The sequence below is a fragment of the Myotis nattereri genome (genome assembly GCF_964212035.1).
Source record: "Myotis nattereri genome assembly, chromosome: 14".
Classification (NCBI taxonomy): domain Eukaryota; kingdom Metazoa; phylum Chordata; class Mammalia; order Chiroptera; family Vespertilionidae; genus Myotis; species Myotis nattereri.
Genome location: NC_138089.1, coordinates 48702316 through 48718873, shown reverse-complemented (window position 1 = coordinate 48718873; position 16558 = coordinate 48702316). Strand labels below are relative to the sequence as shown.

The 16558-nt window shown below is 36.3% G+C and overlaps 1 protein-coding gene across 1 annotated transcript in view; it reads right to left on the bottom strand.

Moving 5' to 3' along the window:
• STT3B (STT3 oligosaccharyltransferase complex catalytic subunit B) overlaps window positions 1-15841 on the bottom strand; it is a 41280-nt gene extending 25439 nt beyond the window's left edge. The window contains exons 1-3 of the mRNA XM_081106440.1: window positions 15599-15841; window positions 8404-8469; window positions 5795-5894 (exon numbers count right to left, since the gene is read on the bottom strand). Coding sequence (XP_080962566.1) covers window positions 5795-5894; window positions 8404-8406 — 103 coding nt within the window. The 5' untranslated portion in view covers window positions 8407-8469; window positions 15599-15841. The remainder of the gene's footprint in view (window positions 1-5794; window positions 5895-8403; window positions 8470-15598) is intronic.
• Window positions 15842-16558: the final 717 nt, after the last annotated feature.

Genomic DNA, 16558 nt, shown 5'->3' with positions numbered 1-16558 from the left:
GTTTTCAAGAAGCTCCTGATATTCCCCAAACTAACATGTATCTTCTCTGTGACAAAGCATTAGCTTGTGATGGCTAATACAGCCCTTCTGGCTGTTCCTGAATTACATCCTTTTACAACAAATCAATAACCTAATAAGTAAAATATTTCTCCCAGTTGTGAGTCACTCTAACAAATTAATCGAAACCAAGGAGGGGGCTATGAGAACTTCTAATCTATTGCCATTTTGTCAGAAGTCCAGGTGATAAACTTGAACTTGAGATTGGCTTCAGAAGGTGAGGCAGTTCTATGGGGCTGAGCTCTTAACCCGTGGCACCTAATGATATCTATGGGTAGATGGTGTCAGAATTGAGCTGAATGGTATGACACCCAGCTCGTGTCAGAGAATTATTTATAACACAAAGCACTATTTAAGTGTTTGCCTCTGTTGATGGTAAAGTTATGAAGGAATAGCCAGACAAGACAGAAAGAGTTCCAGAGGCTGAAAGAGGTAAAGACTTGGGGGATAAAATCTCTAGTGAACCAATTTGCATGAATTTCCTCAAAAATAATATGGTAGAATTAGACAAACTAAATTCTAGCACTTCCCATTTTTATATCCTAGAATTTTTACATGCAATTTTTAAAGTTTGTTGTTGTGTAAGTTAATCTAGCATTAAATATGTTTTGCTTATAGCTGCCAAGTATAAATATGATTCCTAAAGTTTATGGCTTTACTTCCAATTCACTCAGTACTAGGATTTTCTTTATTCACAAGCTATACAATCTTAGAATAATTTGTGCAAAATTAACACTTTACTCTTTCAATGATGGTTCCTAGCAAATGTTACCATAAAAATATCTTTTAGGTATAATATGAAAAGTGATTTAAAAAAATATATTTTATTTGATTTCAGAGGAGAGGAAAGGGAGAGAAACATCAATGATGAGAGAGAATATTTGATCACCTGCCTCCTGCACAACCCCCACTGGGGATCGATACCACAACTGAGGCATGCATCCTGACTGGGAATCGAGCCGTGACCTCCCAATTCATAGGTAGACACTCAACCACTGAGCTACCACACCTGGGCTAAAATGTGATTTTTTCACTCTCCTTACTCAAATTAACTCACTAGAGAAAACATGGACAATTACATAAACAAACTGCTTCGGTAACATTTACAAACCATTTATCAATACGAGAAACTAATTTCTTCCTTCTTAAATTATCATTCTAATTTAGTTAATGAGACACATTAACCATAAGAAGAAAAATTCATATTTTGATAAATGAAAAAGGTCTAATTCATTCTGAATACATGCTCATTGTAGAAAATTTAGAAAGAGAAAAATGTGAAGAAAATCACTAGTAATCCTTGCTATGTTTTTTTGTTAACGTTTTTCTGTATCATTATATACTAAAACAGATTATATTTAATGGCACCATAATATTTCATGATATGACAACACTACAATTTAAGTGTAATTTATAAATTATAATTTTCCTATTGGACATTTAAGCTATTTTCACAATTATACATAACACCACAGTGATCATCCTAAATGACTTCGTATCTTTAATAATATATTCTTATGACATAAAGTGTGATAAACCTTTATCAAATTAGAAAGATTAAAGTCATTTTACATTCCATCAGTGTTATGTGATACCTGTAAAACCAGTCTTTCTATAAATGCAAAATAAGGCCTGGGTATTCTTCCTTTGTGTGAAAACATCAGAATCCTATTTGTAACATAATTTTGTAAAATCTATTTCCCAATTCAACAAGTCCAAACTATATCTTCACAAAATAATTTAATTTTATAATCACATCCCAATTTCATCAAGTAGATAGGCTTCTTACCGCCTTGTATCTCAACTTTCTTTACACCCTGGCTTCCCACTCCTACCGTACACATTCACATTACCTCCCATGCTCCTCCTTTTCCACATGAACAAATTAACAGTTTTCCTTGGCTTAATAACTGATCTAAAGACACAAGCAAAAAAACTTACTCAAAGGGAAACTATATTTTTCTGTAATCAAAATAGAGGCCTGGTGCACAAAAATTTGTGCGCTTGAGGGGGGGGCCCTCAGCCCGGCCTGCGGCCATTTGCAGTCCAAGACCCCTTGGGGGATGTCCACCTGTCGACTTAGGCCCACTCCCCGGGGGATCAGGCCTAAGCTTGCAGTCAGACATCCTTCTGGCAGTCAGGGAGCCCTTGGGGGATGTCCAACTAAAGGCTTAGGCCCCCAAGGGAGCAGTGATGAGGAAGCTGGGGTGACAGAGGAGCCATGCTGTCCTGCCCCGCTGCCCTGGGTCGGGTCGCACACGGGATGCCCACCTCCCCGGGTCACAGATAGCAGGCGCAGATGGTGGCAGGGCACGTGGGATGGAGCTGTCCCGCCCTGCCTGCAGTATGTAAATTAGCCGCCATCTTTGTTGGCAGTTAATTTGCATATCACGCTGATTAGCCCATGGGAGGCATAGCAAAGGTACAGTCAATTACCATGTTTGTCTATTATTATACCAAATAATTCATTTTTACTTCACTTAATTTGATACTTAGAACCCAAACTTTTGGTTAATATAATTATGAGTTTGCCATCTAGCAATCCTTTTTTATCTAAACATTTCTGCTCATGAGGAGGAATAACTATAGACAAAGGATGTTGTGCGTTAAAAATCAGAGAACAAACTATATAGAAACACTTGGTAATGCTTCCGTATTTTTCAGGACCATCAAGTTAGGTTAAATTTAACTTAAATCCTGATATATTCAGGATAAAGGAAGAGAAACATTTGTTCTATGCCAGTGGTCGGCAAACCGCGGCTTGCGAGCCACATGCGGCTCTTTGGCCCTTTCAGTGTGGCTCTTCCACAAATACCACGTGCGGGCGCGCAGTACAGTGCGATTGAAACTTCGTGGCCCATGCGCAGAAGTTGGTTTTTGGGCTGGGCAAGTCTATTTTGAAGAAGTGGCATTAGAAGAAGCGGGGGGTGTCTGTCGGTCAGGCGACGGGAGACACACCGCGGGGGAGGCTCCAAATATCAACAGTACTTAAACTATATAGGTAGGTTAATAACAATGTACCTACCTATATAGTTTAAGTTTAAAAAATTTGGCTCTCAAAAGAAATTTCAATCGTTGTACTGTTGATATTTAGCTATGTTGACTAATGAGTTTGCCCAACACTGTTCTATGCCATCACTTTCTACCCATTTAAAAATAAACTCTATGGAAGAGCATTAAAAAAAACCTAAAATACTCTTATTTACATGAGTGGAGTAAGAGAGAGAAGAAACAAGGTTGGGGTAGAGAATTTGAACACTATGAAATTATCTGAGACATTTACTAACCTAACTTTATACACATATCTAACATCCCTAAACCATTTTCTCTTCCCTCTGAAAAGAAGAAAAACTCTCAAGAGCCAACCAAAGCAAAATTAACAGCATGCTTTCTAACTCACCATATAAAGGTTTCATCTCAATTCTCATGCTAGATCTTAGTGCTAACACTCCACACTGCTCATGTTTTAAACTTTTATTATGTAGACCTTTCCGTTTGACCTCTTTAACAACGTTCCTTATTTGGCTACCTTTGACTTCTCCTTTGGCTCTTCCCCTCTTCTTAATTCATTGGCATTTCACAGAAGTCTATCCCTCAATCTTCTCTCCACTGTATTCCCTCTATAATTTTCAGGACCCCAAAATTTCTTAATTAAACATACCCTAACCTTAACCCTCCCTATAACCAACCATTTAACCTAAAAACTTTTTTTCCTTCTGTAGTTCTAAAAAAAAGCTGAAAAATACAGTTTAATCTACTATTCTCTTTTCTAGATCCCAATAACTAGCTATGATGTTTTCAGGGCAGAGAGACCTAATAGGTCGATGTATTTCAACTGTAAGGTATTTATTTATATACTAGGCACATAGTTATAGTGATTTTTAGCATTATGGGCTGTGGAGACAAAATTCTAAGTTCCACTACTAGCTACAAAATCTTCAGCAAATTATGGTGTCTTGTTTCCTTGTCTGTAAAATGAAGATAGTAACAATGCCTACCCACACAGTGTCTTTATGAAGATTAATGAGTTAAATACATGTAAAGAACTTAGGAAAGTTGTGATGAATAATAAGAACTAGACATATTAACACATTGCGTACCGCATAGAAATCTCTAAGACATACGCCAGGGACCACATGTTTTTGGGCAAACTGCACGTTATTTAAATCATCATAATGCACTTTAGGTGATGTTTTTCAATAATTATAACATTTTTATTTACAAAAACAATTAAACAATTAAAGTTCCTAGTACTTTTTTAACGTATGGTACTGTGTAAAACATTTTCCTCTATGAAGAGGGACCAAACAAAATTTACATAAGTATCTAGATTCGCTCCTTTTTCCATGGGCGTGAAATACAAGAACATTCGTGAGCGGTTCTTAACAGATGGCACGCGAAACACGAGAAAACTTCTGAGTGGTACGAAATGTGTTAATTATGCTAGTGGTAACTGTTATAAGGTACACTGAAATGGCTATAAATATACTAAAATTGTTTATAATTGATATAATGAATACTCAATAAAATTCACCCTTTTAAAATATACCATTGGTTTTAATATATTCACAAAGTTGTATACTATCACCACTACCTATTTCCAGAACATGTCCTCATCTCATACCCATTCAGTCATTTCTCCACTCTCTAAACCCCCTGGCAACCACTAAATCTACTTTCTCTCTCTGGATTTGCCTATTCTGGACCTAGTAGTGGAATTGCTGGATCATATGATAACTGTGATTAAGTTTTTGAGGAACTGCCAAACTACTATGGTTTTTAATCATGCTAATGAGATTTTATATCTTTGTGTTACTGTTTTCCAAAAATATTATTATAATGAAATTGTATTATTTTACTGAGATATTGGTTTTTGATCACAACTTCTCTCTGATTAATTCAACCCATAAGAATTTTCTGTCTATATTACAGAAAATGAACTCTAAGACTTGAGACACCATCAATCACTAAGTATCTAATTCAAGAATGTTTTAAAAACTGTAGACTAAATGAAGATATGCCATGGTCTGAATGTTTATGCCCCAACCCCCAGATTCTTATACTGAAAACCTAATGCCCAAGGTGATGGCATTAGAAGGTGGGAGATGATTATGTCAGGAAGGCTCCAGGGATTTAGTGCCCTTTTGATAGAAGCTCTAAGAGTTAGCACATCCCTTTCACCATGGGAGGGCAAAGGAAAGCTATGTACCAGGAAGAGGGCCCTCCCAAGAACATGACCTCTGGTGCCTCAATCTTGGACCCTCCAGTCAGATTGTGAAAAGTAAATTCTTGTTGTTTACAAGCTACCTAGTCTGTGGTATTTTTTATGGCAGCCCAAATGAACTAAGTCTGCTGAATATTACACAGAAAGGGCTTTTAAAAGTTTAAACTGTTTACTTTGAGGATGCTCAATCTTTTCTAGTGAGTAAGCTGGATTTGAATAATATGTTTATGTGGATGATTTTCATGACAGAAATGCTCATTCCCCCAATTTTAGAAAAATGACTGACAAATATTAAATCTAGACTAATTTCTATAAAAGCTCATCAAGAAGTTGGTAACAACACACTTAGGTAAAATGCCTAGCCCTCATTATAAATACAAAAAGCAAAATGAATATAAAATTATTTTACCTTCTCATTGCTAATACTGGCCTAAGAGAAAGTCTGTGTAATGAAAATATCGTATATGAAACACCTTTTAAAAGCAGAAAGATTTCAAAAGTCAAATCACTTACCTATGTAGACTCTTTTGCTGTATCTCTGCATCAGTAATAACACAAATACATGCAGTGGAATAAGGTTGATAATAAACACATAACCACCCCAAGCAGAGACCTATGGGTAAATAAGTTAAATAATTTGTTTGCTTTTTTTAAATAGGTAAGTTTTGTCATGATAATCAAAGCATACAGTAAGCAAATATACTTAGCAATTTTGAGAGATGCTTAAAAATGGATTTATGTAACCACAAATAACTTATTTCTCCTTTTATTGATAATAATTAAATAATACAATACTATAAATCCAAAATGCTTTCCTACATTCACTTGAGAAAATGTCAAATTAAATTTAATGAGAATGTTGAGAACATTATAACTTATGAATTGAAAGTAAAAGGATTGTCATGAAGTAAGGACTTTCAGGATATATAGATCATAAATATTTAAAGGAAAAAAGCCCATTTACTTCCCCCATTTTTGCGTGATAAATATATTCAAGAAACTTTACGGAGAATATAAACAGGACTGTTAGCAGAAGTCAACAACTCAACTAAAGGGAATACTAAAATGATCTGGATATGCTTTGAATCCTCAAAATAAAGGTGCTGCATAGGGTATAAATTATTTCCTATACAAATCAAGATACCATTTTAATGTTTAGCCTATATCACAAAATTAGAATAATTCTATTTAATCTGAATAACTGAGTATGTTCTAGTGTAAATTTATAAAGATTCTAAAGATAATGTTTATTCTCAATCAATAGAATTAATTTTTAAGTACATTCAATAATAGAAAACAGGGTCTTATCAAGATAAAAGTTTTTGGATGTGCTCTAATAATTAAAAGTTTGAAAAAGCCATGTATAGCAATGGCTTATAGTCTTGAGAGACTACATATTAACATATACGTATTTTAACAATGCTGCTCTTGTCTACAATATTTCAGAACCACTTATAAGGAACCGTCTTCAGTTTATAATGCAAACAAGAACATCAGTTTATTGTTTTAGTCACATGCTACTGTTTTTTCCCCCAGCAAAAAGAATGTTACTCTGAGCACCTAACTGAAGGATTCCTGATTATTTCCAAAATTTAAGTCTTAACTTGAAAGAGGTTTACTATTACTGAGTATAATTACACAGAATGTGTCCCAGGCTTTAACCACTTTAAAAGTGGTACAGATAATTTGGATACAAAAATCCTATGACATTTGTTTAAAAACAAAACAAAAAAGGTACCTAACTTTATCATTAATTTTCAGGCATAAAACTACTAAACAGGCTGTGCTGTGAAAAAGACAGGAGAATGAAGAGGTAATACTGAACCTCAATCTTAAGTAATTTGTTGAAAAAAATATGTAGTTTACAGGTTAGCCTAGAGCAGCGGTTCTCAACCTATGGGTCATGACCCCTTTGGCGGTCAAATGACCCTTTCACAGGGGTCACCTAAGACCATCCTGCATATCAGATATTTACATTATGATTCATAACAGTAGCAAGATTACAGTTATGAAGTAGCAATGAAAATAATTTTATGGTTGGGTCAACATGAGGAACTGTATTTAAAGGGCCAGAAGGTTGAGAACCACTGGCCTAGAGGATGTCACCATTATTTAGGTTGAGTTGTATATTTAAAAAGAAAGATTTTTGTTTCATTTGCTGCAAATATTATATTTGAGAGGTTGAGTATTAACCCTCACCACTAAAGCAAAAGTCCACATGTGTAGGGAGTGGTTATAGGTTTAAGCCTCCAACTGACCTATTGTCAAAGCCACAAACAAGTCCCAGCTTAGAGGGCATAGCCCTCTTAGCATAATTGGGCTTGACCTTATGATGCTCCCTAGATTTTATCTGAGTAGCCAATGGGCTGAGGGAAATGGAGCAAGTGCTGTCAAAACAAGTGAAACTCGCAAGAACATTGTAACTATGGTGACCACTACAGTGTTGACCTCTGGCTATAAAACAAAGGCTCCGCTTGCTGTCCGGATCTCTCTCTGTGGCCTTAGCCAGGCATAGGAGATCCACCTAGACCAGTGGTTCTCAACCTTCCTAATGCCGTGACCCTTTAATACAGTTCCTCATGTTGTGGTGACCCCAAAACATAAAATTATTTTTGTTGCTACTTTATAACTGTAATTTTGCAACTGTTATGAATCATAATGTAAATATCTGATATGCAGGATGTATTTTCATTGTTACAAATTGAACGTAATTAAAGCATAGTGATTAATCACAAAAACACTATGTAATTATATATGTGTTTTCCGATGGTCTTATGCGACCCCTGTGAAAGGGTCGGGGTCACGACCCACAGGTTGAGAACCTCTGACTTAGACCCAGCTTATTCTCTTTGTCTTTTCTACATCCTTCGCCGCCCCCTCTCAGGCTCACCGAACCCTTGGCTGAGCTGGCACACCACACATATGGGCCCTGGGGATACGGGTAAGGGAAGAGAATGGGAGTAATGAAAGAGTATACATTAAACAAAATTAAGATCCTAAAGATTTCAGAAGAAACAAAGTGGAGAACTAGCCCCTGATAAAAAGAAAATGAAGAGGAGAAACTGGTCTAACTTCTAAAAAGATTTGTTAGCCCTCATGTAGTTTCAAATATAGTATCTTACCATATAGAAATACGATAAGCAGCAGCACACTGTCCAAAAAACAGAACCAGTTTTTACAGATTTTACCTAAAAACAAACAAAAAAGCTGATGTAATAAATACGTTAATAAATGCTCCTGCTAAATAAAAAATGTTTAGTAAACATGTATTACAAAAAGCCAAAGTCATTTTTAAAATGTACTAAGGTTATTCAGATCCACTTAATATATGCATTTATAACACTCGGCAGCAGTCAAGCATTTTAAAAATTGCTTTGATTTTATTTCTAGCTATTTAGTTTTCAGTAAAAAAGAATTATCTTAAAGGAAATTATGTTTCCATTTGTTACATTTTTATATTAAAGTTATTAATATCAAATTGAGATTTTAACTAAAGAATAAAATTATTCAGTAAATCTTCATTTCCATATTGTTTATTTGCTTAACCTTAATATGTAACTTTGCATTTGAATGTGATCATTTTGGAAAATTTTTCATTATCTAGAAATTTTCAGATACTATAATCAATATCTTCAAGAAACTATTATACAGTGGGGCCTTGACTTACGAGTTTAATTCGTTTCGAGACCGAGCTCGTTAAGGAGCTCATTAAGGAGCTCTTAACTCAAATTACTCTATCAACTCAATGCAAAAAATCGGCAGAGAGACAGCTGGTATCTCAAAAAACTGGTTAGTGGGGACATTGGTAAGTCAAGGCCCCACTGTATTCCCAAAATAGTTTCTAAACAGCCTAATAATATAACAGTAAAATTCTCAATTACTCTGAATGGGGAAGATAACTTGCAGTAAACAAAGGCTCAAAAATTTGACCAATTTCCACCTAGTGACTTACCACCATTGATCTCTTCTAGCAACCACTCCCTGCCCCAGGCTTTCACCACCCTACTGTCTGTGTCCTTAAGTTATGCATACTATATACATTCAAGTTCTTTGGTTGATCCCACCCATCCTCCCCCACGGAAGTTCCCTCTGAGATTCCACAGTCTATTCCATGCTTCCATGTCTCTGGATATATTTTGTAAGCAGAAAACTACATTTTAAATTTCAGAAACACAAGGCTCTAAATACTCATGCCAAGAGCAAGGGGTCATTTTTTAAGATGAATCATGTGAATGTTCTAAAGAAACTAAGTCCCATTACAAGCAATTCTATATTAAAAGATTCATTGCCATGCCTGATAAGAAGTTCAATTTTAACATTATTTTTGAGAGCTCATTTAAAGGAATTCTTTACTTTTAAAATGGGCCTCTACTATACTACTACATTAAAGCAAAGAACAGGTACAATCAATCAGTAGAGCCTCCCATCCATGGTTTTGCTTTCTAAGGTTTCAATTACCTTAAGTCAACCACAGTATAACAATATAAAATGGGAAATTCCAGAAATAATCCATAAGTTTTAAATTTAGTGTCATTCAGAATCGTGATGAAATCTTGTGCTGTCCCCTTTCGTCCTATCTAGATATGAATCATCCCTTTGTCCAGTATCTCCACAACTGTATGCTACCTGCTCATTAGTCACTTAGTAGCCATCTTAGTTATCAGATCAACTGTCTCTGTACTGCAGTGCTCATGCTCATTTAACCCTTATTTTACTTTAAAATGGCCTCAAAGCACAAGTGTAGTGATGCTGGCAATTCTTATATGCCAAAGGAAAGCTGTGGAATGCTTTTATTAAGGGAAAAGGTAGAAGTCCTTGATTCAATAAGGAAAGAGGGGAAAAAAACATAAGCTGAGGTTGCTAAGATCTACAGTAAGAACAAATATTATATTGTGGAATTGTGAAGGAAAAAGAAATTCATTTTTGTTTTGCTGTTTAACCTCAAACTACAAAATTCACAGCCACAGTGCGTAAGTGTTAAGATAGTAAAGGTTATAAATTTATATGTGGAAAATTTCTGGAGACTTTTCAAAAATTAAATCTTTGAGAGACCACATTCACATAGCTTCTATTTTCTCACTGCTGTTGTTAATCTCTTACTATGCCTAATTTACGAACCAAACTTTATCATAGATATGTATGCACAGTAAAAAGCATAGTAAATACAGGGTTTGCTACCACCCACCATTTCAAGCATCCATTGGGAGTCTTAAGATATGTTCCCTGTGGGAAAGGCGGGAGACGACTACTGTCATCAACACAGTATGGTATTGGTGAAAGAACAAAGATCAATGAAACAGAAAGAGAGCCCACAAGAAGACCCACACAAATAGTCAACTGACCTTTGACAAAGGTGCAAAGGCAATTCAATAGAGAAAGGATAGTCTTTTCAACAAAATGGTTCTAGAACAACTAGATGCGTACATGCAAAGAAGTGAATCTGAACAAAGACCTCATTATATTCCACAAAATTTAAAGCAAAGTGGGTCACAGATCTAAATGTAAAGCACAAAACTATAAAACTTTCAGAAAACAACATAGGAGAAAATCTGGGTATCCTTGGTCTGATGATGGTTTGTTATTTTTTGATACAACACCAAATGTATGATCCATGAAAAATAAGTTGATAACTGGGACCTCTATTAAACAGAGTAGATAGAGAATATTTCCATTGTCACACAAAATTCTATTGGAAAAACATTCCTCTAGAAGATCTACAAACGTGTTCAGGTTTACAGTATTAAAAGACTTAAATTCTGCTTGTGCTTTGAATGTGGAAAGCTAAAAAGGTCAATTTCACCATAATTAGGAAAAAAGTCTAAACAATAAGCTTTCTTAAGCTTATCATAAAGTTAGTTACAAGGCAAAGAATTATGCAAATGCTAGAATAGCTAAGGATCTAGACAAAAGGGAAGTCAGCACTCACAAGCTCTTTTTCATGGGCCTCCACCAGGCTGTCATATTAAGATGACAATTCTCCCCAAACTCATCTATAGATAATGTACTCCCAATAAAAATTCCAGTTGGCTTTTTGGGTAGATGTTGATAAGCCAATTCAAAAATTTATATAAAGCAAAAGACTAGGAAGAGTAAAAAAAAAAAAAAAAAGTCTGAAAAAGAGGAACGAAGTTGAATTACTCATGCTACCGGATTTCAAGTGTTTTTATAAACTAATAAACACAACCTAGTGTAGTGTCATAAGGATAGATACATAACAGATCAAAACAGTAGGGAAGAATTGCCAAATAGACACAATGTATATCGACAACTGATCTTAACAAGGATACCAAGGTAAATAACTCAATGGAGAAAGAACTGTCTTTTCAACAATGGGAGTTGGATCAATGGATATCCAAATCCAAAAGCAGAGAACCCTAACCCTATTCTTGCACCACAGGCCATAATCAACTCAAAATGGATCACAGATCTTAATGTAAAACCTAAAAATACTCTATTTCTAGAGAAAGTGTTTGTGATCTTGGATTATACACAGACTTCTAACAATACACCAAAACCAAGATCCATTTAAAAATAGTATATATATGTGTGTGTGTGTGTGTGTGTGTGTGTGTGTGTGTGTGTGTGTGTGTGTATATATATATATATATATATATGAATTGAACATCAAAATTAAACATTTCAGCTCTTAGAAAGATACCATTAAAAAAACAAAAAGACAAGCCACAGACTGGGAGAAAATGTTTGCACAACACGCATCTGATAAAAGACTTATTTCTAAAATATACAAAGAAGTTTTACAACTCAATAATAAGAAAACAAATAACCCAACTGAAACATAGCCAAAGGTTTGAACAGATGGAAAACAAGCACGTGAAACAATGCTCAATATCAGTCATTAGGGAAAAGCATATTATAACCATGAGATACTGTTACTTACTAGAATGGCTAAAAATTAATACATTTTGAACATCCCATTCATTGGTGAAGCAAGTAAATGTAACTCCACATACTCTGATAGAGAGGATGCAAAATGCCATAGCCACTTTGGAAAACTGGCAGCTTTTTTTAAAAATTAAAAATGTATTTATGTAAACCGGAAATCCCACAACTAGGCATCTAAGAGGAATACTAATATATGTCAATATGAAGAATAGCATGCAAATAATTATAGCTGCTTTACTCACACAACTTTCAAAAGCTAGAAAACAAAATAACTCTATATAGTACATCCATGCAACAGAATACTACTCAGCAATGAAAAGTAACAGACTACTAAAACATGCAATAACATGGATGACTCTCAACTTATTATGCTAACTAAAGTAGGCTAGACACAAAGGATTAACCCTTACTATCTGATGATGGGGCATTCTAAAAAAGAAACTTCAAAATACCATATAGAGAGACAGAAATCAAATTTCTGGTTGTAAGGAATATGGGTGAAGGAAAAGTACTGATTATAAAGTTACAGAACAAAACATTTTTAAGAAACCACCACCACCAAAAACTATACGAGGCAAGATGATAAGCACTGCTCCAAGTACTATTTTATCTCTATTAGCTGTTTTTGGTGAATAGTAACAATAGAACAAACATGTGCTCATCACTTTCCATGTTCCCACAATATTCTATACCTTTACAAGCATTAACTTATTTAAATCATATCAGATAGGTACTAATACTCCATTTTATAGTTGATAAAATACACATTAGGGTGATTTAAGCACCCTCAGTGGTAGCATTTAAACAAAAAGGAACCAAACCATGGCAGATTGGCTACAAAGATTATACTCTTAAACCTGATGGAAAAAAGGTTAGAATCTCTAAAGAACACATAACAAAAAGCTTACCAAAAAATGTCCACCAACAGTACTTTGAAAATAATGTGATGACAAAAAGTGCATCTTTTAAAAACATACACCTTGTAAAAGAGTTTAAGTAGTGGTTTAAAAACACACCATCCACACAGAAAATTATTAAGAAATAATGACCTGAAATGTTACATTAGACCAGATGAACTTAACATTTATAAAACATTTCATCCCTAAACAGCAGAATGCACATTTTTTTAAATGCACACAGTACATTCTCCAGGATAAAATTAGGCACAAAACAATCCTCAGTAAATTCAAGAAGACTGAAATCATATCAAGTATCTTTTCCAACCACATTGGCATGAAACCAGAAATCAACTACAGGGGGAAAAAATGGAAAAAACACAAATTCATAGAGAATAAACAACATGCCACAAAACCACCAATGGATTAAAGAAGAAATTAGAGGAGATAAAAAACTATCTTGAGACAAATGAAAATGAAAATACAACATTTCAAAATTGTGGAATGCAGCAAAAGCATGTTCTAAAAGGGAAGATCAGTTTTACAGGCCTACCACAAGAAATAAGAAAAATCCGAAATAAACAATCTAACTTTACATCTAAAGAAACTAGAAAAACAACAAACAAAACCCAAAGTAAACAGAAATAAATAATCAAGATCAGAGCCAAAATAAATGAAATAGAAATTTAAAAGCACAATAGAAAAGATCAATGAATCTCAGCTAGTTCTTTGAAAAGGTTAATAAAATAATTAAAAAATCTTCAACAAAATATTAGCAAATCAAATCCAACAATCTATCTTCTATATATACTAGTAGCCCAGTGCACGAAATTCGTGCCCATTAAAAGAGAATTAATTGACGTAACCGGTTTGGCTCAGTGGATAGGGCATCGGCCTGCGGACTCAAGGGTCCCGGGTTCAATTCTGGTCAAGGGCATGTACCTTGGTTGCGGGCACATCCCCAGTGGGGAGTGTGCAGGAGGCAGCTGATCGATGTTTCTCTCTCATCGATGTTTCTGACTCTCTATCCCTCTCCCTTCCTCTGTAAAAAATCAATAAAATATATTTTCTTTAAAAAGGGAATTAGCAAACTGGCCACATGTCGATTCTGTGAGGAAAGGGGCTCCCTCCTCCCTCCTGTCAGGGTCCAGGGTGCAGGAGAATGGGGTTCCTGGCTGGCAGGCCACTGACAGCAAGCTATCCAACAGCAGATTCTGTGAAGAATAGGGTTCCCTCCTTTCTACTGTCAGGGTCTGGTTTGAAGGTCGGCCATGCCCCCTGTTGGGCCAGACCCAGAGTTCCACCACGCCGTGGCTTCCACCTCAGTAATCCAGGACTGACTGCTGCTGGGCATTCCTGGTGCTCTGAGGGTGGGTTCTTCCCACCGGCCACACGGGAAACAGCTGGGGAGGGCGCAGCCCTTGGCAAAACGACCCAGGATTCAGTGGGTCCACCCTCCGAGGGGGGGTTCCTGCCTCAAACCCCGCCCTCACCAGAAACAGCTCCGGAACACAGCTCGGGGGAGGGCGCAGCAGTTGCCAAGACAACCCCTGCAAGACTGACTTCCTTCACTTGGTCGCGGCGGTTCAGGTCGTGATGACCACCACCCATGATTTTTATATAAGTAGATAAAAGCCTAAGTGACCGTTACAACTGAATGACCAATCGACCAGTTGCTATGATGCGCACTGACCACCAGGGGGCAGATACTCAATGCAGGAGCTGGCCCCTGGTGGTCAGTGCACTCCCACAGTGGAAGCACCGCTCAGCTGACCAAACCGTCCCAGTGGCCCACCAGCCTGGCAACAACCACTCACTCCCTCATTAGTTCTACAGGTCCAATCTCCAGAGAACAGGCCAGACATGACGGACAAGCGTCACCAGTCTCCTGGAAGTAGGCCTCGGGTACTGCGCTGCTTCCCCTCCCTAGACACTCTGCAAGGAAGAAATGATATAAAAGCAGCCACCAGGTGGCTCCCAACAACCAGCGCAAATGTCAGTGGGATGAATCCAGATCCCAGGCCAGCAAGGGTGTTCCACCACCTGCTGGAGGGGCTGATCATGTCCCACACAACCCCCCCATCCCCCCCACCCCCCTCGGGAACCCACCTGTGCATGAATTTGTGCACCGGGCCTCTAGTATATAGTAATTATATACCATGATCAAGTTAGATTTATCCCAGGTATAAAAATCTGGTTCAACATTTGAAAGTAATTAACGAAATTCATGACATCAAAAGGTCAAAGGAAAAAGATCATGTATCTGTATCAATAGGTACAGAAAAAGCATTTGACAAAATTCAACATCCATTTGGACATTCCCCAAAGGACTTCCACACTGTGAAAGGGTGCAGTCCGGGCTGAGGGACTCCACTCCCCCCCACCCCCCCCCCACCCCAGTGCATGAATTTCATGCACCGGCCTCTAGTAATTGATAAAAGACAAATGTGTACAACTTACAGCATTTCAGCAGAAAGTTCTATGTATTAATGGTAACAATAAATTACATGTTACTTACCCATAAGTAATATGTGAACTGAAGTGCAAAAATAGCAATGCCTTCGTTATCAAAAGATCCAGCTACTGACCGAGAAATGTAACCTGGTACAATAGCAATGAAACAAGCAGCTAAAAGTCCTGCTCCTTGGTTCCAAAGTTCTCTGGTAAGCAGGAAAGTAGATATAGAGGTAAGGCCGCTAAAAGTTGGTGCAAGGAATACACATACATCTCTTATGTGAACTGTTATGTTCAATGTATTTAAAATCCAGTGGATAAGGCCAGCTGTTATCATCAACCCTGGGTAAACCTAGGAAGAAAAAAATAGAAAATTTAATGACATATAAAATGAGGTAGCTGAAAACACTAACATAAGTTCTTTATTATTACATATTGTTTACAGTAAGTTTGAGAATATCTCAAAAGTTTTCCTTCCTCACATACTTCAAAACTAAATGTACTTTTGTACTGGATACAAATAAAAAGCTCATATATGGAGAGATACATATTTAAATTAATAAAAAAAGATCATATAGAATAATTATTAACACTAAAAATGTTTTCCAATGGAAAACTGTGGGTAACTTATTAATTCCACTATTTTTTCATTATAAAACAGGGTCCTAGTCTAACTTGTCCTGAGGTTTAGGGTTTTAAACATGCCCTAATTTTGCCCATATTTGTGCGTTATAAAGGAATGAGAAAAGGAGAGAAAATGAAGTAATGTACAGGATTCTTTCCTTCTTTCAAAGACAAGATTTGAAAAGTACACAATTCTAGCTGGGAAATGAAGGACTAATCAATCACTTTGTGAATTCAAAGACCATATTTGGGACTCCTAGAAGGTTGAGCATTTTTTCTACCACTTAAAATAGCTGCTGTACTCTTCATCCTCACTCTAAACATGGAACATAAAACATCAAGAAGATTCAAAGTAAAGTAAAAAGGACAACTTTTTAGCTATTCATCAGTGATTAAAATG